The sequence below is a fragment of the Dipodomys spectabilis genome, unplaced genomic scaffold (genome assembly GCF_019054845.1).
Source record: "Dipodomys spectabilis isolate Male_0828 unplaced genomic scaffold, ASM1905484v1 ptg000197l, whole genome shotgun sequence".
Lineage (NCBI taxonomy): Eukaryota > Metazoa > Chordata > Mammalia > Rodentia > Heteromyidae > Dipodomys > Dipodomys spectabilis.
The window spans coordinates 18,125,901-18,152,261 of record NW_024870874.1 but is presented as its reverse complement, the minus strand read 5'-3'; the positions used below and the strand labels follow the sequence as shown (position 1 = coordinate 18,152,261).

At 47.8% G+C, this 26,361-nt stretch overlaps 1 protein-coding gene across 6 annotated transcripts in view; it reads left to right on the top strand.

The window, feature by feature from the left end:
* Plxna4 (plexin A4) overlaps positions 1-13,512 on the top strand; it is a 353,917-nt gene extending 340,405 nt beyond the window's left edge. For 5 of the 6 annotated variants that reach the window (XM_042695992.1, XM_042695997.1, XM_042695994.1 and 2 more), the window contains 4 exons: positions 467-636; positions 4,419-4,631; positions 9,675-9,825; positions 12,640-12,800. In XM_042695992.1, coding sequence (XP_042551926.1) covers positions 467-636; positions 4,419-4,631; positions 9,675-9,825; positions 12,640-12,735 — 630 coding nt within the window. In that variant the 3' untranslated portion in view covers positions 12,736-12,800. Of the gene's footprint in view, positions 1-466; positions 637-4,418; positions 4,632-9,674; positions 9,826-12,639 lie in introns of all 6 variants that reach the window. The other variant, XM_042695991.1, reaches the window with a different exon arrangement.
* The last annotated feature ends 12,849 nt before the right edge of the window (positions 13,513-26,361 follow it).

Sequence of the window (26,361 nt, the reverse complement as noted above, 5' to 3'; positions counted from 1 at the left end):
CATCACTAGATATGGCTGCATGTTGGGGCTCCATCAGTGACTTTCCAGGCACCATTTCTAATCCTGGTGCTGGGGACATCCCATGCCTGTGATTTCAGCCTTTCTCTCAGGAGCCTGGGCTCGCTCAACTCTCTGCAGAGCCAAGTGAGTAACTGTTCATTAGCTGGTGTGATTAATGCCCACACAGAACTGGCAGATTGTGTTTGTCTGCTCTGACCAAGTGTGCGCTCATTAGCATTTGTGACAAGTGCTAAAGCCACGCCCCCAGAGCATGTGAAACCAAATCGTGGGACGGGCAGAAGGCTCATGGGGGCCCAGTCGTCAGTGGTCTATCTACTGTCCACGTGACTTCTCTAGTTTCCTTCGAGCAGGGCAGAATGCACATCGTCCTCCGCTCCCCTGCTTAGAGCCAGCTTTGTACACTCCTCCTCAGATCCCCATGGGTCTGAAAATGTCTGCTCCACAGGGCACCCTGCAGAAGTTCGTAGATGACCTCTTTGAGACCATCTTCAGCACAGCCCACCGAGGCTCCGCCTTGCCCCTGGCCATCAAGTACATGTTTGACTTCCTAGATGAGCAGGCTGATAAGCACGGCATTCACGACCCGCATGTCCGCCATACCTGGAAGAGCAACTGGTGAGTGAAGGAAGAGGTGACCTGCCCACCCAACCCCAGAGGTAGGGAGGCAGGACCCCAAGCTGGCCACCCTCCATCTTTCTCAACTGGTACTCTGCACAGACTCAGTCTCTGCCCCTCTCCTGTTGTCTCCCACTATCCTTCTGTGCTCACTTCTCCCTTTCCTCCTCAAATCTGTCTCTTCAGTCTTCCCTTCCAATCAGTCAGTCATTTAACATTTATTCAATTAGATCAGTGAATGAAAAATTGATGTGTCAGTGCCATAGCCAGGCTACTTTCACATCCAAGTACCTCCTGGGTATGGGAAAATGTGCGAGACACTGAGAGTGCTAGACAAGTCAGACACGCCTCTGCCCTCAGTAGGCTGGCAGGCAAGGCTATGAGAAAGGAAGTCAGCTGTCTAGACAGAGACAACTGCTCTGATAGGGGATGTCTTGTGTGCCACAGCATTATGCAGGAACCACATTGCATGTTGAGTCAGGAATGGAGTTTTGGTGCACACCTGGGGGTTACCTGGCTGAACAGGGATGCTTCTGTTCTATCCAGTAAACGCTTTCCAAACTCTGGTTGGGGAAGAGACCTGCCCATAACTGAATTGCCTTCCCTGGAAACTACAGGGTCTCCTAGGTACTAATGACAAGGACACTTCAGGTGTGTCCACTTTAGTCCCCTCTATCCTTATAATGTCCAACATCTCTCCCATCATTCTTGTGGAGAGTGAGTGCTTTCAGGGTGAAATCACAAGGCATCAGTATGTAGCCCATGAAGGAAAACATTGTACAACATGGGGCTTAGTGAATATTGAAGAGATGTGGGGCCAATGTGGCCTCTGTTTCAGGGTTCTACCGTGGGCAATACTGGCTGATGTTAATTCCATTCCATTCAGATTTACCTCCCTATAGCCTTCACTTCACTTCAACTTCTGGCTGTTCTTCCTCAGCTCTTTTCTTCCAAATCAGTGTAGTTCTGGTACCCAGGCCTATGCCTGCTAGGATTGGCCAAGGCTCCAGGGCGCAAGCAAGAGCCCTGACAAGCAGTCCCAGGGGCAAGAGCGCAGCACAGAGGAGGCAGACGTCAGGCTAGGGGTGGAAATGCCATTCACGAGGTGTGCTCCGGCCTCACTTCTCTTCCATCTGGAGGCCCTCTCTAAAGAGATAGGAGCCTGGGGTGCAGGGTTCACAGTGGCTCTTGATGCTGAAGACCTGGGCTCGCTGGAGGTGAACCCCGTTTCAGTGGAGCTCTCCCAACCTTTCTGCAGTAGTTGGAATCCTAGGCCAATTTCCACTCAGTATATCAGCACTCAGAGAAGCCATTTATCTTTTGTAAGTCCTTCTGATCTAGCCTTCCCTTAGGCCTGTCAATAAGTATAGGGACATTTAATGTTCCCTTCTTCTTGACATTACTTGGGAGCTGTCCAGGGGTATGTCCCCACCCAGTCTATTTCTCTTGTCAATGAGTCTTCCTTCTTGAATGTCACCAAGCTTCAAGATATAAGAGCTGTTCTGCTCTTTTTTTTTTTAATTTTTTTTTTTTTGGTCCAGTCGTGGGGCCTGAACTCTGGGCCTGGGCGCTGTCCCTCAGCTCTTCAGCTCAAGGCTAGCGCTCTACCACTTGAGCCACAGCGCCACTTCCAGCTTTTTTTCTTTTTTGCTTATGTAGTGCTGAGGAATCGAACCCAGGGCCTCAGGCATGCAAGGCAAGCGCTCTACCATTGAGCCACCTTCCCAGACCCTGTTCTGCTCTTGAGGGGAGACAGCTAATGCGTCTCAGAAGCATGCTGTTGGGAGCCAATTACAGGAATGGCCCCTACATGATATCTATGCTATATATCTTTGGCCTGTCCCTTCTGCAGGGTATCATATCCCTTGGGAGAGAAGCAGAGCCTCATGTGATCATTGCTTTCAGGTCCTCAGGTATAGGTAGGAAGTGGGTAGCAGCACCTGGTTCAAGTTCTCCTCTCAGAGAACACTTCCCTACCCCTGGCTCTGACCCATTGCTACCCTGAGCAAGATGCATTCAAGCATTATGAGATCTGAATACTGATGTGAGTGCATTGTCCCTGAGTGATCAAAGATGGCTCCTCTATTCCTGGCCTAGGTATCGCTCACCTCTGCCACTCACTTCTTCCCTAGTCCCCTACCTGTTCTCTTTTGAATAAATCTGCTGCTCATTTAGCCTGAGTGGCTGCAATCAGCCAAGATTAGCGGCACCTCTAATGTTAATAACATGCTAATATTTCATCAGACAGGAGGAGCCTCATAGAGCTTTGGCTTTCCTGTTTGATGCTTCTTTGTCATCACAACTGGCTTAAGGATTGAGGAGTACAGCAAATATGGGGTTCCCAGCATGGATTTCAGAATGAGGAAATACAGGAAGATGAGGGCAGAGGACTTTGCTAGCTGGGCAGATAAGTCTTCATTCAGGACTCTGAGTCCAGTAGCTATGGTCTCTCTCTCCCCTCAGGAAGGCCAGGCAGCTGTGTGACCCTCCTCACCCATGTATGGACCTCTCCCTTCCTTTTCTGTTGTGGGTCTCCAACGGTGGAACAAGTACCACTGAACACCGTCAGGTCTCAGTGCACTGTTCTCTTTCTAGAGACTTAATAAATACTTGTTGATTGTCAAGTCTTACTGTTGGAGCATACTGACGACAGTTAGAAACAACATGAACAGAAATATTGGACTCCGAACATTGAAATAATGGAATTTAAAGGGTTTAAGTTCTAAGAGGCAAGCCAAACACATGCAGGTATTATAACTGTCACCAGCAGGGAGAACAGCCTCCCAAACAACAATAAAACATCAGGGAAAATGGCGGGAAAGGAAGAACCAGAGGGAAGGGAATAAAGCAATCCTTTCCTGGACACCACCCCCTTCTCACGGGCATCTCAGCCAGTTAGGTGGGAGCCTCAGAGCAGACAGTGGGCAGGAAGAAGGTAGCCTGGAGAGGAGAGGCCAGCTCCTTCCTGTGCAGGGACCTTTGCAGCAGCAGGTAATGACCACAGGACCGGACCGCACTGTGCAATCATCTCCCTGTGGGTCTGCTGATGCTTTTCCTCACCTACAACCCTGCTCCACCCGGCTAAGAGACACCTGTGTGTTTTTAAAGCACAGACCACCAGAGATATGCCCTCTGTGAAGGCTTGGCATCTGCCTTAACCCTACATCAAACCCTATGCATTCCTGGGCATGTACTTGCTGGCATGTCTGTCCTGGCTGGCAGATGTTAGGTGGGGAGAAGAAGATGGGGCTTGATGAAGCTGATGAGGGGATGAGTGTGGCAAGGCAGCCTGGAATCACTTAGCTGTGCTGGCTGTCAGCCTTTGTGCCTTTTCTAGACAGGATGGGACCAGGCAGGAAGCAAAAGTCTGACTTCTGCCAGGTCATCATAGGGAGCAGGGTCAGATAGGAAGCCTAGCTTTCAGGTGATTGTCTATAGCTTGTCAACAGATGCTCCTGACACCAGGCAAGTGGTGGGGAGTAGAGTAGATGGTCTGAAATTCTACTCCATAGTACTCGTTCTAGCTGCTTCCCATACAACAGGCTGAGTCTTGTGGCATAGCTGGGTACCAAGTCCTCTCCAGTACCTCCCAGCTGTATGTCTCTTCAGGTATAACCCTGCTGATCTTCAGTTGCCTAGGAGATAAATTGGGCCCAGCAGACCTGCCCTACACCCCATACCCCACAGGGCTGTGAGCTCCCTCACCATTGCTCCTTCTCCATAAACACTCCAGCTATGTGACAGCCCCCTCTCCTTACTCTCTGCCTATTCCCTCCATACAGCCTCCCCCTACGATTTTGGGTCAACATGATCAAGAACCCACAGTTTGTGTTTGACATCCATAAGAACAGCATCACAGACGCCTGCCTCTCCGTGGTGGCTCAGACCTTCATGGACTCTTGCTCCACGTCAGAGCACCGGCTGGGCAAAGACTCACCATCCAACAAGCTGCTCTATGCCAAGGATATCCCCAGCTACAAGAACTGGGTAGAGAGGTGAGTGGGGGCTCCTGACTGAAACAGCAGCTTCCTCCAGCTGGAGACTCCTCCCCTTCAGTGAGCTGGCCACTCCCAAGGTTCATCCTGCAGTTGCCACACCCCCAAGTCCTAAGGTGTCCACAGAAGCAAGCACTGGGAACCTCTGCCACAGCTCACCATGCACTTCACTTCCCTGTACAGAAGGCCATGCTCTTAGTGGCCACAAAGCCTGCAAGGCCCAGGAAGGAGATAGGATTCTTCTTCGCTCTAATTCCACCTGCCAACACACACACACACACACACACACACACACACACACATGCATGCACACATATTTATGTGGTCGTGCACATGCCACACATATGTAAACATACTGTGTATGCGTGTGCAACGTGCACACCCACATGATATATATGAAGTATGTATCTACATGTATAATACATGTGCACGCTGTAGATACACATGTGTATTGGGCATACATGCATATACACATTACAATGTCCCCCACAGACTCCTACCATCATTCTACCAGGCTGTCCATCACCTTCCTGCTCCACACATCTTGCAGTGCTAGTTAGTGTCTGTGGGCCCTGCTGCAGTCCCTGCCTTCCCTGCTCTGCTGAGATGCTTAGACAAAGCCCCAGAGAGGAAAGGAGGTGGTTTTCCCTGTTACTTCACCTGCTGCCCTGCTGTCACAGAGCCTAGCTGAGCTTGCTGTCCAGGACCTGTTGTATAGTGATCACTTGTCATTTCTGGAAGTTGCAGTGCAACCTGCTTTGGTATGGTCATGATCTCTTCACTCAGGGTCATCCCTGTCAGTACTAGGCTTAGTCCCCTGCACTCCACAGGGCCTTTCCTGTAGGAGATGACCTGTCGGAGGGGTCACAGATGGACCATTGGAGATGGACTTGAGGATGCCACACATTTGAATGCCCTCTGACACAAAAAGAAGTTAAGGGTTAAATATAGACGTATGGACGCCATCAATGCCAATATAGCAGATACTAAGGCCCATCCTGGCAGCAATGGCCGGGGAGGGATGTGCCTCTGCTTCTTCCCACATCCACCCAGCAGCCAGAGGCTGACAGGCCTCAACATGGCCTAGACACTTGGGATAGGTGGCACTTGACTTGTTCCATGGAGCTCTCATGGTCCAGTGCTCAGCCTCCCTTCCCTCCTCCACCCTAAGGGCTCAGAGAGCGAGACCTCCATGCTGCTGAACCTGGAACCATCAGCTAACGCTTTACAGAGGCCTTTGAAAGCCAATTTGGGGGACTAGGCTGAAATACCTGTTATACCTGCATCTCCTTCGCCCACTGTCTCGCTGGGCCCAGGCTCTGCCTGTCTTACCTCTCTGTAGACTAGTTAACCCCAGGGTTTAGCTCTCTGGGGCTTTGCTCTGCTCATGCCCCCACAGGTACCAACTCATCAGGAGAACTGGCTGAGACTGGTAGGGGTGGGATCTAGCACATTCAGAAGATGAAATTCCACAGGAGCAAGTTCAAGTATGAGACTCCACGCTGACCTTTCTCTTCCCTGCTGCACAGTCTGTGAATGAGAACACTTGCCTGAAGTTCATGAAAGGGGCTTAATTGCATCCTTCACAATCGATGAGGCATCTCGGCAGAGGACCCCAGTCCAGACACCAGCACAGCAAGAATGAGAAGGAAGCAACTGTACAGGGTAGAGAAGGTCTCTTACAGGTTCATGGCAGACTCAGAGGGGCTAGACAGAGTCATGGAGAGAGTGGGGGTCATATTAATCAAAGGCCGCATAGAAAATAAGGCTACTCAGTAGACAGCCTGGGGCAAACTGAGTAGCAGGTCAGCTAGACTCAGCCCTAAACCCATTAGGGTGCTGAGCCAGTTGGTTCTACTCTATTAGAACATGCACAAGATGCAGGCATGTGATTAGTCTACCTGTAGGCAGGTATGGGGCTACAGACATACACTAATCCAGTCCAGCCTTCTCCACACACAGGCAAGTGGGGAGATGGAGCTCATGTTAGGATGAAGAATGACAGGAATGTGCAGGCAAGCATGTATTCATTAGCCACAGACAAGAAGGTTCCTTCCCTGCCCTCCCCCATCTCCCCTGCCGTCTTCTTCCCCATACACATCTGCTTTGTAAATGTTCACTTGGGAAAAATGCGTTGGGTTTTCAGTGTCTGGCACGTGATAGGCCATCATGAAGGAGAACATGCTGGGTATCTCCCATTTCAATGGGAAGAAGTCCCTTGCCTGTCCACACTGTGTGGTTTCTTGGAGTCACAGAGGCAATAGCCGGCTCCTGACACTTTTGCAAAAAGTTCAACAGAGCCAGGCACTGCTGGCTCACACCTATAATCCTCATTACTCAGGAGGCTGAGATCTAAGGCTCACAGTTCAAATCCAGTCCAGGCAGTCTGTGAGCCTCTTATGTTCAATTACACACCTCCCTCCAAAAAGCTGGAAGTAGGGCATAAAGAAAAGCTCATGGACAGCATCCAGGCCCTGAGTTCAAGCCCTAGAACTGGCAAAAAAAAAATTAAAATTAAAAAAGCCCAATGGAACAATCCACCTGCTATGACTAAAGCAGATTTCATGGACAAGAACCTGAGGAGCTTTTGCTTCTGATGATAGTTCCGTCCTCTCAGTGGGCATCTAGATTTTTCATCCTGGTCTGAGGCTCTGTTGTCTGTGTGTGGCATAGTAGAACTATGTGGAAGGAGTGTTGGACCCAGTGCTACATCGCTGGCTGGTGACCATAACAAGAAAACACTGTTCAAGTGTCAAAGCATCTCACCAGTTGTTCAAGCGTCTCACCAGTATGGCCCTAAAAATAACCTTTACTTACAGACCTATTTTGCTTGGCTGTATGGGAGCTGTGAGAAGCCAAGGACACAAATTTCCCTGGGAAGGGCAAGGTTGGGAACCATACTGAAACCTTCGGTCTTCCACTATAAAATGGAACATTGGTGTTTATTGTTTTCCAGAAATACCGGCAATGAATTGAGGGTTTTGCTGGCAATTTTATACCTGAAAAGTTATTTAATCACTCTACATTTATACTAGAGTGGTAGTGTGCCTGCCTAGCAAGCAAAAGATCCCAAGTCCAAAAACCCAGAAAAAAAGGAGGAGGAGAAAGAAGAGGAGGAGGAGAAAGAGGAGAAGAAGGGGAAGAATGTTTTAACGATATGGTTTGATGTCAGCCTGGGCAAATAATTAGTGAGCCTCCCCTCTCAACAAATAAGCCAGGCTTGAACCAGCTACAGGAGAGGCAATAGTTAGGAGGATTGAAGCCTAGGCCAGCCAGAGCAAAAGTGTGAGACTCTACCCCAAAATAAACTGAAGCGCAAAGAGTCGGGGGCATGGCTCAAGTGGTAGATTGCCTGCTTAGCTCATACCTCAGTACCGGCAAAATAAAAATAAACACAAATAAGTCTTTCTTGGTATATGTCTGTGATCCCAGCTAGAGCGAAGGCAATAGGTGGGAGGTCCAGGCCAAAAATGTGATATCCTACCCAACAATTAACTCAGGCAGAAAGGATGGGAAAGGGGCCTGGATGGCAGATTGTGAACCTGGGGCAGCCCCATTCTCCTCAAGGTCCTCAGGGCTGAGGAGGCCATAGTGCTAGGCTCTTGTCTTGGGCCAAGCCCTCCTGGCCAGGGAAAACACAATCCGTTCACAGGTGACGGTGCTATCACCTGGTGCCCTGCGGGGTTCCCATCCAGATAGCCTCTTCTTCGCTCTGCCTTCCCCCTTCCCACACACCAGGCCTCCTCTCCCTGCCTTACCTTCCCTGCACACTCAGCAACAGGCCTAAATCCCACTAGGGCTGTGGCTGTGGCAGGCAGCTACCCATCTCCTGCCTGCCAGGAGCGTTCTAGTAGCCAAGTGAGTTGTCATTCTCTTCCATGCCCCTGAGCTGATGGTTAGAGGAGCACTTGAGTGCCGTTTCTGTCAGTCTGTCACATGCAAGCCCTGGGCCCTGCAGGGGATAGGTGGAAGTAGGGAAAATGACATGGGACTGATGACAGAAAGAGATGATGTGAGCCAGAAAGACACAGATCCAGAGTGCAGCATGAGGTTTCCAGTGTGGCTGAGAATATCCCCTGTGCTTATGTTCTCGTGATGGACACATTAGACTTGGGAACCACCAGAGCCATCACTATCCCTAACACTGGATCAGCCCATAAGTGAACGCCTCACCACTGACCCAGTGCCCAGGTCCTCTGCTTTACCTCATCCCTGCCCTGGTGACTGCTCTCCCTCCTAAACTGCTTTGACTCTTCTCCCAGCAGCACGAGGGACTGAGTGCTGGCTGGGCTAAGTTAGGCCAGGCTTGGCCATTGCAAGACCCAAGCTTGAGGATGCTTCCTTGTCTTAGTAGCTGCCTGCTCTGTTTTACTATTCTTTTGTTTTCTCTCAGCTACAAACCCAAAAACACATAGGAGAAAATGAGAGGTAGCCGTCGTCTTCAGGATACTGAGGCCTTTTAGTTCCTCATTAGGAAACTGCACAGCTCCCCTCTGGTGGGGAGTTGGGGGTCTGATACATAAAATGTCAAATTGCAGAAATTAAAAATGTAAATGATGGCATCTAATTAACCAGTTGACAGCAGTGCACAGCTGCAAGTGACAGTGACTGATTGCCTTCTGCCAGCCTCTCTCTTAGCGGCCCCCCTCCCCGCCCCTCTCTAACTAACCTCCAGAGAGCAGGGGACAAAGGGAAGAGCAAAGGTTTGGAAGAGCCCTTTGGCTCTACTGGAGGAGACTGCCTCTGTGGGAGGGGCTTAGCAGGGACACCAGGCAGGCTGGAGCCCTGTCCCCTATGACTCCACCCTCCTGCAATGTCCTAGCCACTCCCTACTCTTCCTCCTCTGCCTCCTGCACCTGGAGCTGCAAATAGATAGAGTTAGCTCTTCCTGGGACCAATGAAGCTGCCCTGTAGGAGAGACAGACAGACAGAGACCACTGTGGTCCCCTGATGGTCACAGAACAGGCATCCAACGCTGGAATGCAAGTGGAGCCTTTTCCTGCATACTCTCTATATAGACTCCAGCTTCTCTTCTCCATGCAGGTATTACTCAGATATTGGGAAGATGCCAGCCATCAGCGACCAGGACATGAATGCGTACCTGGCCGAGCAGTCTCGGATGCACATGAATGAGTTCAACACCATGAGTGCACTCTCAGAGATCTTCTCCTACGTGGGCAAGTACAGCGAGGAGGTGAGCCATGGCCTTCGCAAGCCTGTGGGGAAGCAGGAGGGCAGGGATGGTGGACAGCAGTGCGTGTCTCCATGCACAGGAACAGCCAGTCCTGTGAACATCCCTCACTACTTCTGTGGGGAAACTCCAGCCAGACCTGGAGCTGTTCTGTGAAGACAGAGATGGTGAGAATGGTCTCGTCCACACATTCTGCACCAATCCCCACTCTTCTTACACAGATCAGTTTTTTATATTTTTCCTCTTGTTATTCTTATTTTCTCTGCATTATTCCTTTATTTTTCATCTCTCTCTGATCTAGTTATCTTTGAACATATACCTTCCACGTCCATGGAAAGGCCATATGCTGTGGTGTGATGTAGCATGAAACAACAGAAATGGAATGGAATAGAGTAGAATAGAATGGAAGATGACAGAAGAGAGCAGAATGAAATCGAATAGAAAGACAGAATCGAACAACTAAGAAGAGAAATGGAATAAAATAGGATGAGAAGGGAGAAAGTGAAGAAAATAGCAGTTAGAATGGAATAGTAGAATAGAATAGAATAGAACAGAACAGAATAGACAAACTGGAACAGAAAAGGGATAGAATGGAATGAGGTGGGAGAGAAGAGACAAGAACAGAATGAAACAGACTAAAACACAATAAAAGTGGAGCAGAATGGAATGGAAAATGATAAACCAGAATGGGATGGGATGGAACAGAACAGATCAGAACTGAACAGAACAGGGATAGAATGGAATGGAATCAAATGACATTGAATGAAATCAAATGGAATAGAATGGAATGGAAGAGGTTAGACTAGAACAGAAAACAGAAGTAGACTAAAACAAAATAGAAATAGAATAGGATAAGACAGAATAAAAATAGAATGGAATAGCCTGTGTTTTTAGTTGTGTTCCCTAGTCAGAAAACTCCACCTAGGATAGTTGGCACTACAGAGTCTGCCTTCTTTCTAGTCAGTACAAAAGTGCTCTCAGAGTTTCTTGGCCATGCAAGTGGAGAGCAAGTGATCCAGAATCCAAATTCCCTACATCTAAGTACAGCATCTTGACCTTCTCTGGACAGAAGGCAGTAACAGGAGCTGGAGTGAGTAATCCAGACTCTCTCTTCACTATAACCTTGTCAACCAGACAGCGTCTAAGGAACCCCTGATTAATAGAGCTCCAGGAAGGCCAGGACCTTGCATCCTACAGGCCACAAGCAACACATTCTGTGACCCTCAGATCAGGGAAAACCAGTTGTGAGTCCCTTATAGGCAAGAGCTCTGGTACCAGCATATAGGCCAGAACTGATCCCAGGGCAGAGTTTTCCCCTCTCTGTGACAAGACAAATAGTAAGGATGATGTATAATACATCCGTGTAAAAGTACAGCTGCCTCACCTCAGAAAGAACTGTCCCTTAATCTACACTTTATTTTTTTATTTAATTTTATTGTCAAGGTGATGTACAAAGGGGTTACAGTTACATATGTAGGGTAATGAGTACATTTCTTGTCGAACATTGTTACCCCCTCCCCTCGTTTTTCTCCCACTTTCCCTTCCCCTTAACTCCCCCCACCACATTTTAGTGCAGTCTAGCTTGGGATCAAAATGTCCAATCTGAATGAAATAATGGTGCTAGGAAATGATCATTCTTGGCTATCCCAGAAGTAAACAGCTGCAGCTCAGCCTCACCAATTAATAATACATCCATTGCCTAGTGTTATGTTCCTGCCTGTAATCCTAGCACTGAGAAGGCTGAAGCAAGAAGACCACAAGTTGCAGGGCAGGCTGGGCTTTATAGGGAGGCCTAATATAGACTTGTCTGGAAAAAAAATAAACAGAAAACATTGACAAGTTTTGAAACCCAAAATATTAGGAGCCTCCCTTGAGCTGTGAGCCTCCTCTTTCTCTCTTCCCCCTCTCCTTTATCCCCGCCCCTCAGACCCATGACGCTAGTACATTCTGCCTTGCTTATCTGGTGCTTTCCATGGAGCAGGCAGGCATTGTGCCTATGGTACTCATGCATATCGCTAATTTGATCCTTTATATTGGATCAGACTAGAGATGGGTTAGTAGTGCCTGTAGTTTACAGATGAGGAAGCAGGACCCTTCTGAAAGGTCCTGGTTTGCCCTCACAGAACAAAGCTAGCAATGGCAGAGCCATTACTCCGTCTCTCATCTCTTAAATCCAAGAGGGCATCACTACGACCATTGGATGTCATTGTCCCCTACCAACTATCTACCTTCAGAATAGGCATTGGTAGACCTTATCCAGCAGGTACTAAAGACTGATAAAGCTTACAACCAGCCTCTTCCAACGATGTTTGATTTTTAATAGGTAAAATGAAGCCTCATAGCTTTATAGATGTGGATATGCAGTCTCAGGGAGCTGAAGGAGGAGTGGGGTTCTTAACATCTAGATACTCACATTCCCACTGGACACTAAGCACACTTTTGCATCACATATGGACCCCTGGAGATGCTGTAGAATCGCAGGGGACTGTAGTCTTGGTACACAGGTATCCTCATCAAAGTGCTGTACTCGGTCACCTGTCTCTAGTGGACAGTGGAATTCACATGTTGATTCCTATTTGATGTGTGTATTGGTGCCCTGCATTTCTACACACACAAGTCCTCACATGCTGTAGCCCCTGCCCTATACTTCCTGTACCTCTCCAGGCTGTCACCCAGGCTGCCTGCCTACCCAGCAGCCTCCTGTCTGCATCAACCAATACATTTCTTCTCAACCCTCTGACCATGGCCACATTAGAAACCCAGATATACATACACACATGCAGACCAGTAACCTTCCTCTTCTTCCTCCTTCTACAGATCCTTGGACCCCTGGACCATGATGACCAGTGTGGGAAGCAGAAACTGGCCTACAAACTAGAACAAGTCATAACCCTCATGAGCTTAGACAGCTGAGAACCGTTCTTCCAGGGCCGCCCTGGAAGGAGGGACACACCAAGCCGTGCCTCAGTCTAGATTATCATCTTTACCAAGTGCAAGTTCCGACAGGCATCAGCAGCACCCCCAAACAGCGCTATCTCCTCCCTCTCCCACCCTGTCCTCTCTCTGCCTCTTTTGTCTCCCTCCTTCCTGGATCCCATCTCTTTCAGTTGCTCTGCTAGGCAACTGGACCAAGCCACCAACCCACAGTCAGTGCAAGGTGGCCAGGTCTACATTGAAGGACCTGAGCAAAAGATGTCAGAGCAGAGCTTTTTCTTCCAGCTGCTCCTGGCTCCATGTGTCATCAGCAGACCCCAAATATGGATGAAGAGCTGTGGACAGAGGACTTTCCTATGCTGCTACTTCACCATTTCCTTCGAGAGTCCCCAGTTTGGTCCAAAATGTGGCATAGGGAAGTGACAGTGAGCTCAGTATTATCTTCACTGAGAAGACATGGCCTGGCTTTCCCTTCCCACACGCTTAGCTCTAAGGGGCCAGTGAATGATCTGGGTGCTTCACAGCTGTGAGAAGAAAGGCCTTGCCTCCCCCATGCGGCTGGCGTGGGGAACGGGGGGGGGGGGGGGGAGAGGTTGGGAGGTACTCTTTGCAGCACCTCCCACCTGTGGTCCAGAAGCCTCCTATCCCCTTCCAATCCCCTTTGGAGCTCTTCCACGTATCCAGCCTCCTCCCCTGCCTGTAGAAATCAGGCAGAAGAAAGTAGAGCAGTTACATTCCACCACACAGATGCTCCTAGCAGCAAAAATGCAACCTGGAAGGTGAAAAAGGAAAGAGTTGCGTCTACTCCAGAAGCAGAATTTGTTGTTCCCAATTCATCCCCAAATTCAAGTGTGTCACAATCATCATTATAGGTCTAGTCCATTGCCAGAGCCTCAAGTGATGTCTAGAAAAGGCATCTCCACCCTCTTTGTCATCGCTCATCAGGGTCAATGTGAAATGCATCCAGGAGATTCTACCTCCAGCCGTCTCCAAGGCTCCATCCCCCACTGTCCTTGAGAACTCCACAGAAGGCCAGGGTGGACAGCCCAGCCTCTATCTTTCCCCTGCAGAATCTGGTGCCATTGCTATGCAGATGACTTTGTCACTGGACTTGTCCAGACCTCTTTGGGGATCATTTTATCCACATCTCGGCTGTCTTTTTAGTCCTTCTACTTCCTCATCCTTTCTTCAGTCATCATTGGAAGAAATATACTCAAGCACAGCCTCACTCAGACAAACCAAAATGCCAGCCAGCCTCAGTCCCTAGCTTATGTCTGGGAGGAACTGGAGAGCCAAGCTGAAGGACCTGGCTGGAAATAGAGGAGGCACATGCAACTGACCACATTCATCTCTCCATCTGTCCTTCTATGTCCATCCAACTATGGATATGTTGTTCTAGCCAGTCAGGCAGATGTGTGCTCAGAAATGGGTATAAAGTGAGCAGGGGCTGTGGCAAGACATGGTCTAATGGCAAGCTCTAGAAACCTGCTATCTGGAAAGGGCCCTTAGATACTATATGGTCCAGTTTCCACCATAAGTGGAAGCTCAGATCTGAAGTCTGCCAATAGGAGATAAAGAGAAGCAGCATGGAAGGTGGATTGGATAAGGATTCTAATCTCGATTTCACTCAAAACAAGCCCCACACAGAGAAGGAGCCACATCATTTCCAGCAAAATCCAGGCATCATCCTGCACTTTTTAGAGCACTGCCTCTTGGGATGTGAATCAGTGTGCATGTGTGACAATGTGTGTGTGTGTGTGTGTGTGTGTGTATGTGTGTGTGTGTGTGTGTGTGTGTGTGTATCAGAAGGCAGAGAGCTCCAAAATACATCCTGTGTAGGAAAAATTGATGTGGCTTCCTTCTCTGCTCCTTCTTCATCCATCCATCTGTAGCTTCGGGACGCTGTAATACTTGCTTTCTGGGCTGAGCGGTGGTAAGTAGGAAGAGAGGTCCCCTGTCCATAGGAAATCAGGGTGGTTATCTGCCAAGGCCCGGACTTCAGTGACCCAGTGCAGGGTATCATGTGGCATTGTGGAGAACTAATGGGAAAGATATGGCACCCTAAAAACAGGAAGAAGAAAATGGGAAAAGATGCATTTGAAATGAGAGAGAGAGAGAAAAAATAACCAAAGGTTCTGGCAACTGAAATGCCAAGCGAAAATTCATGGAATTTCTAACCTTGATCATTTTCTTTCTTCCTAAAAAGCCACAGGACCTGGCAAAGCCAGAAAGGGTGAGTGTGGGGGCATAGACTGAGAAAGAACCTCAGCCACTAAACTATATTTGCACATGTGAAGGGTTGAGGAGGAGAGACACAAAACCTATTTAACACAGATTTGCTGGATGGAAGCTGTGTGTGTGTGTGTGTGTGTGTGTGTGTGTGCGTGTGTGTGTGTGTAGTATAGTGTGTGAGAGTGCATTTTGATTTATTTTTTAAGTTTTGCACAGAGAAAATAATCAAGCAGAAGAAAAGACTGCTACCATGGTTTTGCTGAAGCCTTTATTTTTCACTGTGTTATTATTATTATTACTTTTGCGGTACAGGACTCCCCCCCAACACATACACACCCTCCATGTTTTTGTCAAAAAGTTAAGCACCTCAGAGAAACAAACAAAAAGTCAGGAAGCTGGTAGAGAAGGATAGAGGAGGTTCCTGGCTCTCCTCATTTCTCCTGAGGGGAGCTTGGGGGAGATACTTTTGTTGATGGCCTGGGTTGCTTCTAGCATTTTGTTTGTTACTGTCTATATGGCTTGAAAATCCTCTTTACTTTTGCTATTGGTTTGTTTTTCCATTGCATACTTTGGTTTTTTGATGCAAGTGTAATATGATTAAAAACAAGGACAGGCAACATTGTCCCACCAAATCTCCCCCAACTCCCCTTGAGAGTTTCCAGAGACCCAGGGTGCTTCCCCAGGGGGCCCGTGGACGCCTGCAGAGAAAGGAGGGAAGCAAACTGAGTCCTGTGGCTTTCATCCAAGTCAATTTGCAGTCACAGGTCTGGTGAAGGTGGGAGCTTCAGCATGCTCCTTGAGTCTGGGCAGCAAGCAAAGGAGAAAAAAGAATCACAGTCAAAATGGCTGGCCTACGTCAGATGGGGATTTTCAAATGTTGAAGGGAATGTCTGGTAGTGGCAGGAGGCTGAGATCCTGAATGCCAAAGCATAGGTAGAAGAAACCAAGAAAGATAGCTGCAGTCTGGCCATGTCCCCTGGGTCACGTGTCTCCCCAGGTGTGGGTGCGTTCGGCACCCTCTTTGTCTTTCCCTTAGAGTCACTGATGTTCCTTGGTAACTACAGATTGTGCCATTAAGTGGAGTTGGTTGCTATACAACTGCCTCAGGAATATACTTCCCTGCCTTTTTCAAAGCTGGTAATGGGATAACCGGAATACCCTTCCAGAGCCAGCCCTAGCAACTCTGTGAATGAGTTCTGGATCCTTGGGTAGAGCACAGAAAGAGAAGTCATTAAAATGACTCCCAAAGTTTGAAGCAGACCACCAGAAACTTCCCAGAGAGAAGCAGAAATTGTGGATGGATAAGGCCTGTCTGTCCTCAAACCCCCATGTGAAGCTGTACTTCCAGAGTTCATATCCTGTACTGTCTCTGGCTCGCCACAGCCCTGACATTTCCATCCCTCAGGTCTCTGGTGCTTATGTGCCCCATTGCATGTGTGGCTTCTGACTATGTCCTCACTCTGGCCCTCCTTGGCCTGTTCCCACACAGAGCCTCCTCTGCAAGGCTGCTTTTTGAGTCTAGTACAAGAGCTGCTCAGCCCCATTCCGGACAGCTCAGCCTCTGGGGCTGCCACAACCCACCCTTTCCAAAGCTGCCTTTCTGAGCGGTAGGGCCTAGGGCCCCATCTTTGGAACCACCAGTAATGATATTCCACCTGACCTCCACTCTAAAAGGCAAGTCCTGGCCAATGTTTGTAGAACTCTGGACAACGCTGACATTCATTCTTGTATAAGTACCTCCTGCTTTAACCCACAAAGGGAAGCTCTATTTCCATCTTGTCAGTCTTTCATAGGACCGAGGGATACTGCCTTTGATTCCAAATGTTTCAACCCACTGAAAGGCAATGTTCCTATAACCAGGACAAACTCTCCCTCTAGTTTTCAGAGAGCCCAGGAGTGAGGGGCGGCAGTCTGCAGGTAGAAGGCCCACAGAGCCTCTCTTCAGGATCTGAGTGTAGCCCAGCCACACTCCCCCAAAATCCCTGCTGCCTTCAGCGGCATTTCTGTGAGGTCTGGAGATAACCCTACCTAGGTAGCTTTCTGCTTGGCTCCTCCCTTCCTCGCAACCTCTTGCTCATCCACATCAAAGGTCTCCTTCCAGCTCCTCAGGACTGGTGACCCAGGGACCCTGACACTCCACTTTGTACCTCTTAAAGAAGCTGTGGACTATTTGTTTGGGATTGTACAGTTCTCTTTTTTGTTTATGTATGTTAAGTTTGAAAGTACGGATGGAGACCAGGTATGGTTGTATAGTTAAATTACTGGGGGTGGGAGCAGGAGAGACATACCAGCATGATCGAGGACCAACAGGAGTCTCTGCTATTAATAAGAAAGGGGTCAGGAATTGCCCCTTTTGGCCAGGCCAGAGGAAGTACTCTTTGTGGCTGCTAATACCTCTTAGTGCTTCCTGTGGGCTTTTTTGATGGATGGAACCCACCATGTCTACCCCTTTCCTCCTCCTCCTCCAGACACCTCTCCCAGGCCATTCTGTGCAAAGCATACTTGCGCCTTCTTTCCCAAGTGAGAAGCTGAGGGACAGTCACAGGTGACAGTGGAGAGGCAGCTTCTCATGACTGAGAGGCTGAGATGTTGCAAGCCACTTTCCCATGATACTGATACTCTGGGTGGACAAGGCCCTCCAACTGGAAACAAAAGAATCATTCTTCCCATTTGGAAAGTAATCCCTGCAAGAAAAGTTGCAGACATTAAGAGAGACACTTTATTTAAAAAAGCAAGTTCAAACCATTGCTCCCTAATAAAATTATTTTTATTAGGGGGTGTATCCAATTTTTTAATGTAGGATTTGGGGGGAGGGGTTGTAAAAATAATACACGCTCATTAGTGTTCCAATGAAATTCCTTGAATACACTGATAGCTTCCAGCAAGCAAAGCTAACTGAGACAAGTCCTCAATGAACAAAAAGCTTTCAATTCATATTGGTAGAGCTGGTGAGGTGGTCCAGATGGATAGGGGTCTGGGTTGGAGTGTCTCCCCTCCCCTCTACTTCCTCTTCCTTGGACTTGTGTATAACCCTGGCTCTCCAGGCTACTCCTAGAATTGCTCATTTCGATACTTCTGTCAGCTTCCCTCAAATTGCCAAGAGGCCTACTTGGGGGATCCTGACTCCCTCATCTTCCCAAGAATGCAGAAGAAAGTAGATTCGGTCTATGCAGCTCCTTTTCCACTGGTTTCTTTTGTTAGAATCTTTGAACTTATGAGTCAAGCACATTTTGGAAGGGATCCCTTTCAAGACTATAATTCAAAACAGGATACAGTTAAAGAGCAAGCCCAGGGACACTCAAGAAACCAAGACCACGTTAGCAAACAGGACTAAGAATGCCTCTGTGCAGAGGTCAGCCCATCACAACCAGGCATCAGGCAGGGTGGGCTATGTGTCCTCATGTCTCTCCTCTCTCTCTTCCTGGCATTCCTGTTAGCTTGTTGTCTTGTTCAACCTTCCGTTCTTTAAAAGGAAAAGCTAGTTTACCTCAAAAAAAAATCATGTTTCCGTTTGGAAACCAATAACTTTGTGTTTGAGAGCGGACTGAATGGCCTGCCCTGCATCGCTTGCTGCCTGGGTCTGGGGTCCTTGAGACTTAGTGGTCTTGACTTAGTCCTGCATTGGCTCTCTTGAGCAAGAACTATGCCTCCAGGCCCTGAGATGAGAAGGAAGAACTGGATGCCGCTCTCCTCCCTACTTTAGCATGGAGGGACCAGCTTCTCTTCCAGCAGGGTCCTGCCAAGTTACCATAGCAACCAGCAACTCCAGGGTACCACAACAGAGAATGGCTCCATGTGCTGAGGTGTGAGGGGAGAGCAGGGGTTCTGGCCTGGTTGGATGACCCAGCATCAAGCCCCAAATGCTAAAAGGGAAGAGGAAAAAGAGGAATGGATGCCTGGGTGGGTTTAGGAACTAACAAAGGTCTTTGAGAGAAAAGAAAGAAAGAAAAAAAAGCCACTGAATGAGGGTAGGGAAGGTTATTTCTGTTCCACAAATCCTCCTCTATCCCCACCCCACTTCCATTTCAAAATAAAGCTCCCACCTTGAATACTGACCCTTTGTTAGAACCAAGTAAAACACACCTTTGAACACCAGTGTTACGATGAGCTTCGAGGACAAGTGGATGAGATCTCTGAAAAGAAGAGGGTCTTCTGGTTTAGATTTTTAAAGAAGAGTATCCTAGTAAGATTTAAAAAAAGATTTTAAAAAAGTTTTTAAAAAGAAAAACCTATGCTATTTAAATTGGAGCCCAGTTGTAACTTGGTAAAGGCAAGCTTCTGTACCTTTGTTATAATTAATTGTATACCTGTGTATGTAAATATAAGGCATTCCTATTTTGCAGTTCAGAACAAAAAAAACTTATTTGTAATATAGAATAAAGTTTATTAAAAAATAATAAAAATTCAGTTTGAGCTTTATGTCTTTCTTCATGTGACTGTCTGGAAGGGGCGCGGAAGAAGATGGGTCAAAGGTAGGCAGCAATCACTATGTGCATACACACAGCATCTTTGTGCTCCAGCAATGTGACATCCAATCTCAGCTACTTGAGAGAGGGCCTAGCTAGCCTTTGAACTCATCTGAACACAGTTCTCTAGTACTTACTATCAGCCATTCATGTTGGGGCCAGAGAGAACACAAAAATCCATCCTTCCTTGGATCCTTCTCTCCTCTCTGTCTCTCAGTCTACTCTCTCTCTCTCTCTCTCTCTCTCTCTCTCTCTCTCTCTCTCTCTCTCTCTCTCTCTCACACACACACACACACACACACACACATGCAGTAAAGACCTTTAACTGAGGTGTGTGGAGTTGAGCAGGACAGGGAAAGGGTAGAAAGGGAAGCAATGAAAGTAGGAAGTGGGGAAGAAGAAAATAACCTCAGCCCACCTCACATCTGTTTGTAGCCCTTCATACTGCTTAAAGTTGTGGTTCAGGGAAAGTGCAGAGCCCTAGCCCCGGCACCAGGACATCTGGATGCCATGCTTGGCACTTAGCTGGCCACTTGGGCAGATTTTTTCACCTCTGAACTTTAAGTCATCAGCTGGAGAAGGCAGGGCTGGATAACTTCATGGATCTTATGATTCAAGGAGAATAAATGATGCAAGAAGGAGGAAAGAAAGGAGAGACAGAAACATGGGAAGGGGAAGATGAAGGAGGGGAGGAAAGAGAAATAGAGGGGAGATGTAAGATAGATGGTGAGGTAACCAGTTGTTGGTAACTTCAGGTAAATTCTACCCTTTCCTGCCTCCCTATAGCTCCAAGTTTGACCCTCAGAACCCTCCAGCTTTCACAGCAGGACTCTGGTGGCATAAGCAGAGTGCTCAGCAGGAATGGGGTATGTAAGAACTCTGGAGAGAGAAAAGCCAAAGTCAGTGTGTCCTACCCTGGCTTCCCAATGTCCCACCTTGAGTCCTTATAGAATATGACAGAACCGCTAAAGAGGAAGAGCAATAAGACTAAGAAGTAACAGCCTCTAGCAGACATAGCCAGCACCATCGGGTGACCCAGTAACCCCTTGGAAAGGATCGTGGGAATAGATGGAGATGATAGCTAGAAGGGAAAGCCAGTCAGTGGTCACTCAAGATCTAGCACAAATGTGTTGAAATCAGCCTAGTATTAATCAGACTCACAGGAAAAGTGTAGCTTATGACCAAAAGCCAATGTCCTTCCGTCCTAAGATGCAGGCTGGATGCCAACAGTGATCATCCTCTGAAGGTTCAGCTTAAGATTCCACACACGACCCAGTGCCAGCATGGCCTCAGACACCTTCATCTGTATGATCTCATCCCTTGTCAGAACCTCAACCACCATGACCTTGAACAGACCACGTCTCAGTGCTTCTGTTTCCTTCCTCATAAAATGAAAATTATTCCAAATGCACTATGAAGCCTAGAAGACTGGGTGGGGGAAGGCTGATTTATACAATTAAATGAAAGAGGAAAAATAAAAGCCTGGTGTACCATGAAAAGGGTCATACACACATGCAGTATTTTACTAGTCATAAAAACAATACTGTGCAAGCAAGAGTGGATTGGGCCTGGAGCCTCAATGAAAAATTTAGAATGAATCCTTTATTTACTCATTATAAAAAAAATTATCCAATGCCTTTTGAAAAATGGGTAGTCTTTGGTCATTAGGCGAAGATTCTTGAAGGCAAAGACCAAACCTTAGTTGAACTGGCTAACTCCAGTTTATCACAGTGTCTGTTATGGAAGCAGCCATGGCTGACAGGTGGAGGAAGAGACAAAGGCAGAAGGCATAGGGGCTACTGTGCTCCATCATGCTCCTCTTTGTTTTCCTTACGGGCCTTATATTCCTTCTGCTGAGAGTGTGTGTGTGTGTGTGTGTGTGTGTGTGTGTGTGTGTGTGTGTGTGTGTGTGTGTGTGTGTGTGTGTGTGTGTGTGTGTGTGTGTGTGTGGTGTGCCTGTACTGGGGCTGGAACTCAGGACCTGGGCACTGTCCCTTAGCTTTCACACTTCTGGCTTTTTTATGGTTAACTGGAGATAAGAGTCACCTGGATCTGTCCAGGCTGGTTTTGAACCATGATCTCAGATCTCAGCCTTCTGAGATATGATTATAGACTCAAACCTATAATCCTACTAGTATTCCTTTACGAAACAAATTCTTGAGTTGTAGCAACAGGCTGTCTTCAGTAGAGAGAAGTGGGTGCTATAGTCAAAGCTTCCTCCAGTGAACAGAGGTGCTTCTACCCAACACGGTGAATGGCAGCAAGAACAGGTCACTTTCCTACCCATCACAAAATGCCCTACCCTTAACAAAATGCCCCCTTTGAACATGGGATCCAGGACTGCAGGGCTGCATGAAAAAGGGCTGTTATCTTCAGTATTTACTTCCCAAGTAATTGCCTGTTTCCTAAGTATCTGGAATTACAGGCATGCATCATCATGCCCAATTTGACCAAGTCTTTAAAAAAAAAAAGATTTTATTGAATATTTGCCTCCAATATATACATCAAGTTTTGAAGCTCCTAATTTTCCTCAGCTGGATTTTGGACAGGTTATGAATGAAGAAAACTAAGAAAATTAAGGAAAAATTGGAGAAAGAAGGAAGGGGAAAAAATCTACAGAGAAAAGGAAATAAGGACATAAAGGCAAGGGAGGATCAGAAGAACAGAAGGGAGAGGAATTTGAGGGTAAGAAAGGACACTGCTTGTCAACAACCCTGTGGGTGTATCTTTTGCCTGGTTCCAAGTTCACCTGTTTTGGTGAAGTTTTTAGCTCCAGGTAAAAAGTGACAGCATGGGCTTTCCTGGGAGAAACTCCATTTACCATCTAGGAATGAATCTAGCCCAGGTTGTTGCAAAAAATAAAGTTTCCTAACGTTTGATTCTGATCAATGATCGAACTACTAGGGAAGCAGAGAATACATCCCCATTTAGGAATAGGAACTGTGTTCTCAACATAGGTCCTTGATCAAGACAGTAGGCATTTTTTTTGAGGGGGTTGGGGGAGTCCGGTCGTGGGGCCTGAACTCTGGGCCTGGGCGCTGTCCCTCAGCTCTTCAGCTCAAGGCTAGCACTCTACCACCTGAGCCACAGTGCCACTTCCAGCTTTTTTTCTTTTTGCTTATGTGGTGCTGAGAAATCGAATCCAGGGCTTCATGCATGCAAGGCAAGCGCTCCACCACTGAGCCACCTTCCCAGCCCCAGTAGCTATTTTTTAAGAGATCCTAGATGACATGTGGTTCTGCAGAGAAAGATTCTTGTTCAGTCTAGCAAAGGCCCAATGATCTTCCTAAGATAGAGGAGAGGTGGGACATATCCCACCCACTCCATGCACAGATGAGCTTCTTCTAACCTTCCACACATTGAAGTCCAGAGCTGGACCAGCCATTACCCCAAGTTCACCAATCATTCTTCATTTTCGCATCTTTAAGATCTATCAACACATCACTGTGAAAACACACACACACACACACACACACACACACACACATCATAGGAATCATCCTATATCTTCAACTTAGGGACCTCATCTCTACCTAAGCAGCTTTAGGTCCAGCTTCTTCTTTTTCTTCTACTTTAGTTTGCCTTCTTGAGTATTGTTCATTTCCATAGACAACACAGACTGAAAATAACACTGCTGCTGAGCTGTGTGAGCAGCCCACCTGAGCAAAAAGCAGGATTTCCAGCCCCAGGTTCAAATCTTGACCCTCTTTTTTGTGTCCTGAACATCTGTCTACACAGTAACGATGACAACATGACCTTGTTTCAACCCTGCCCTTCAGTGACTGGCTCTTCTTTGGAGCAAGTTTCTAACCATCTCTAGGTCTTGCCTTTCTGGCTTGTGAAAATGGGAATAATTGCACTATCCTCAAAGAGTTATTTTGAGAATCATATGAGGTCAGAACTGGGAAGCATCTAGCCAAGGTCCTGGTGCCTGATACATTTATGGTGGATGGCTGCTTTTATTCTAAAGAGCAGGCTCTTCAAGGAGCCCTTGTTCATGGCACTGCACCCAGCAAATAGTAATTGCCCTAAAACAGGTTTTTAAATGAAACTGAAGTGTGTGCAAGAATTTCTGACTGCACCATCCTGCAATACAAGTATAGATAGAACACCACTTTTTAATGGTACAGAAATAGATAGATGACCAACACTGACAAAGTTGTGTGTCCCCTCCAAAAGCAGTGCCTGAGACAAGGGCTGATTAGTGGTTAGTTTAGCTGGTTAGTGGGGACATGATCCCAAGGCTCCCACTCCCCATTGTCCAAAGACAGCTCAATGGGTTCTTCAATCAAACTGCTAGGTGTGCAAGCATTCTGAAATGGCTCCGTGGCTCTCCTAGGGTCAGTATTGGCAGGAGCAGGGCATTCAAGGACAGAAGAGAGATGCGGTGTCCCCAAAGCAGGTGCTGTCAGGCCATACAGGACTTGTCATGGGAAACCTGATTCCCAGGTCTCTTACTCATCCTAGAGGCAACAGAGGCCACAACTAGAGCCAGGGGAAGGTGAGGCATATTGGTTGCTCTTCGTCATAGGCACATTTTCCTAACCGGGAGGAAAATTGATACCAGCTCCCTCTGCAAATGGTCTGCCTCAGATTGTGGAGTCCTCTGAGGCCCAAGTATTTACATAATGGTCATTCATAAGGGGCAGGTGTGCGCCATTTTGTAAAGCAGCAGAGAGGGGACATGACCCTGCCAAAGAAAATGCAGGAGTTTCACGGCATCCTTCACATCCAGAGACAATCCGGGCTCTGGTTCTATAGTGCCCCGTGGAACATGGCTGCTCCCACAGAACTCCTTGATACCCATGGAACTCTTTCCATCCGGTGTTTGGGCCTGTAGCTTGACTTGCATCTCACTCTGTTTCTTGATGCTTACCTAAACACAGCCTCATAGACCCTCCTGGACACACTAAGGTCCAGTAGCCAGCACCCAACTCTTTGCAGTCCTCTCCCCATTTTCCCCTGGCTTTTCTCAGGGAGCCTGCTGAGCTCAGTCTAAGACCCCCGCCACAAAGGCTGCTGGTCCCTGGCACCCAGATGTGCCTTCCCGGTGGGTCGCTGGAGAAAAGAGCAGGCCCTAGTGAGTTATGAGGCTGTAATTCCATCAAGGGCTTCTCTGAAAGGGTCGTAAACTCACATCCCAACTCTCCCCAGTCCCCTGGCCCCTTCTCTCCTCAGAGTGATTTACAAGCCTATAATTCTGAGGCGGGACTGCCTCTTATTTCACATCATCCAAATATTTTCATAAAGCAACACTGCTCTTTCTCTTGGCTTCCAGTCTCCTCCCACAGAGCAAACAAGCACCAACAGCATCCTCTAGTGGCCTAGTCCCAGGGAGGGTCCCTGGGTGTGATCCTCACTTGGAGCCCCCCACTTCTGCTGTGAGAAAAGAGGGTGACATCTGCCCTGAGATCCAGATGAACTGGGTCATGCCTGAAACGCATGGAAGGTTTCTCTCTCTCTGGAAGTTCAAAGACATGTAGATGTAGGATTCAGGAAGCTTTGGTCTCCTTGGGATCTGTGTCAGTCCGTTGATGCACATCTATTAAGTCTTCACTTCGCTTCCCTATACACCCAGTGAGTCCCATTGCCAAGCCCAGTGTCATTCTGCGGTCACAGTTCTGCCCTTCACATGCTTTCAAATGCTGAGATGTGTGTGAACGTTCTCACCTGGGCCACATCCCTGCCCTGGCCCAAGATACCACCTTGCAGCCAATGGAATGATTATGACATCTCCGGATATTATATTTTATAATTGTCCTGTTAGAGTACAAGCTTCATGAAGGCAGGGTCTTGGTCTGCCTGGACTCTGCTGTATGATCTGGCCCCTCACAGCAGTGAAAGGATGAGCAAATAAGTGATCACTTGCAGCCACAGCATTGACACCCCCAACGGATGATGGAAATAGAATCATTCCAGGTATAAGTACCAGGTCCCAACTGAAAGAGGAAGGGCAGCAGGGCTGGGAGAGAAACCTTCCTGCCATCTTTCCCTTAGAGCTAACTTTGCTTTGGGTAGAGGCTCATAACAAGTGGATTAAGTGGAAGAAGAAAGAGGAGAATGTTCTTAAAACTGGCACTGGGATGGGAAATGAGAGGGACACTTGGATGGGAAGCCACGTGGCTAACCTTTGTTAGCCTGCCTCGTGTCCTTCATGGGAGGTTGCCATGGTAATATGCTATTATTGAGGTCCAAGGACTTCTGGGTTATTCCTGGGGTAAGGAACAGCAACTGCCTTCAGCTAGGTACTGGCCACCTTCTCCAGCCCAGACCCCACATGGAGGCTAGCATTCTTCCTTCCACCTTCCCCACTTTCCCAACTTCTGCTTGTGTCTGACTTTTCCCTTTAAGATCTGCTCGTGTTTTGTCAGTGGTGGCTGGTAACTATGGAAACTACAATTAGGCTGTTTTGCTCAATGTCTCTAAAAATTGTCAAGTGCAGGCGGCGGCAGCCTCTGACTTATCAGAGGCCCAGCCCAAGCTCCTCCATATGGTCTGGGACACACCCTCTGCGGCACTTGAGTTGATGCTGAAAGTAGTGGGGATGAAGGACCAATTTCTCCTTTAAAAACTTCCAACGCATCACTGTCCAGTATTTTTGTAACCTATAATGCAGACAAATCAAGAATTAAATGGAGGGAGAAAGAAACACAACATACAAGCTCTGGCAAGATTAGTCCTTCAAATGCTTGCTACCATACATCATGGGTCACTTGGCAGACAGGTTCCAGGCCTTGGACCGTGCACTGACTGGCTCTGGCCTGGAGCCCCAGGAAGATAGCCAGAGGCACTACCCAAGCTCTTCCTCAAACCGGATGCATCCCTGGTCAAGCCTCTGACCTTGTCTAGTTCGGTCCTATGTCCAAGTATAGCTCAAGGTAGAGGGTGAAGTTGTTCTGGGGCTCCT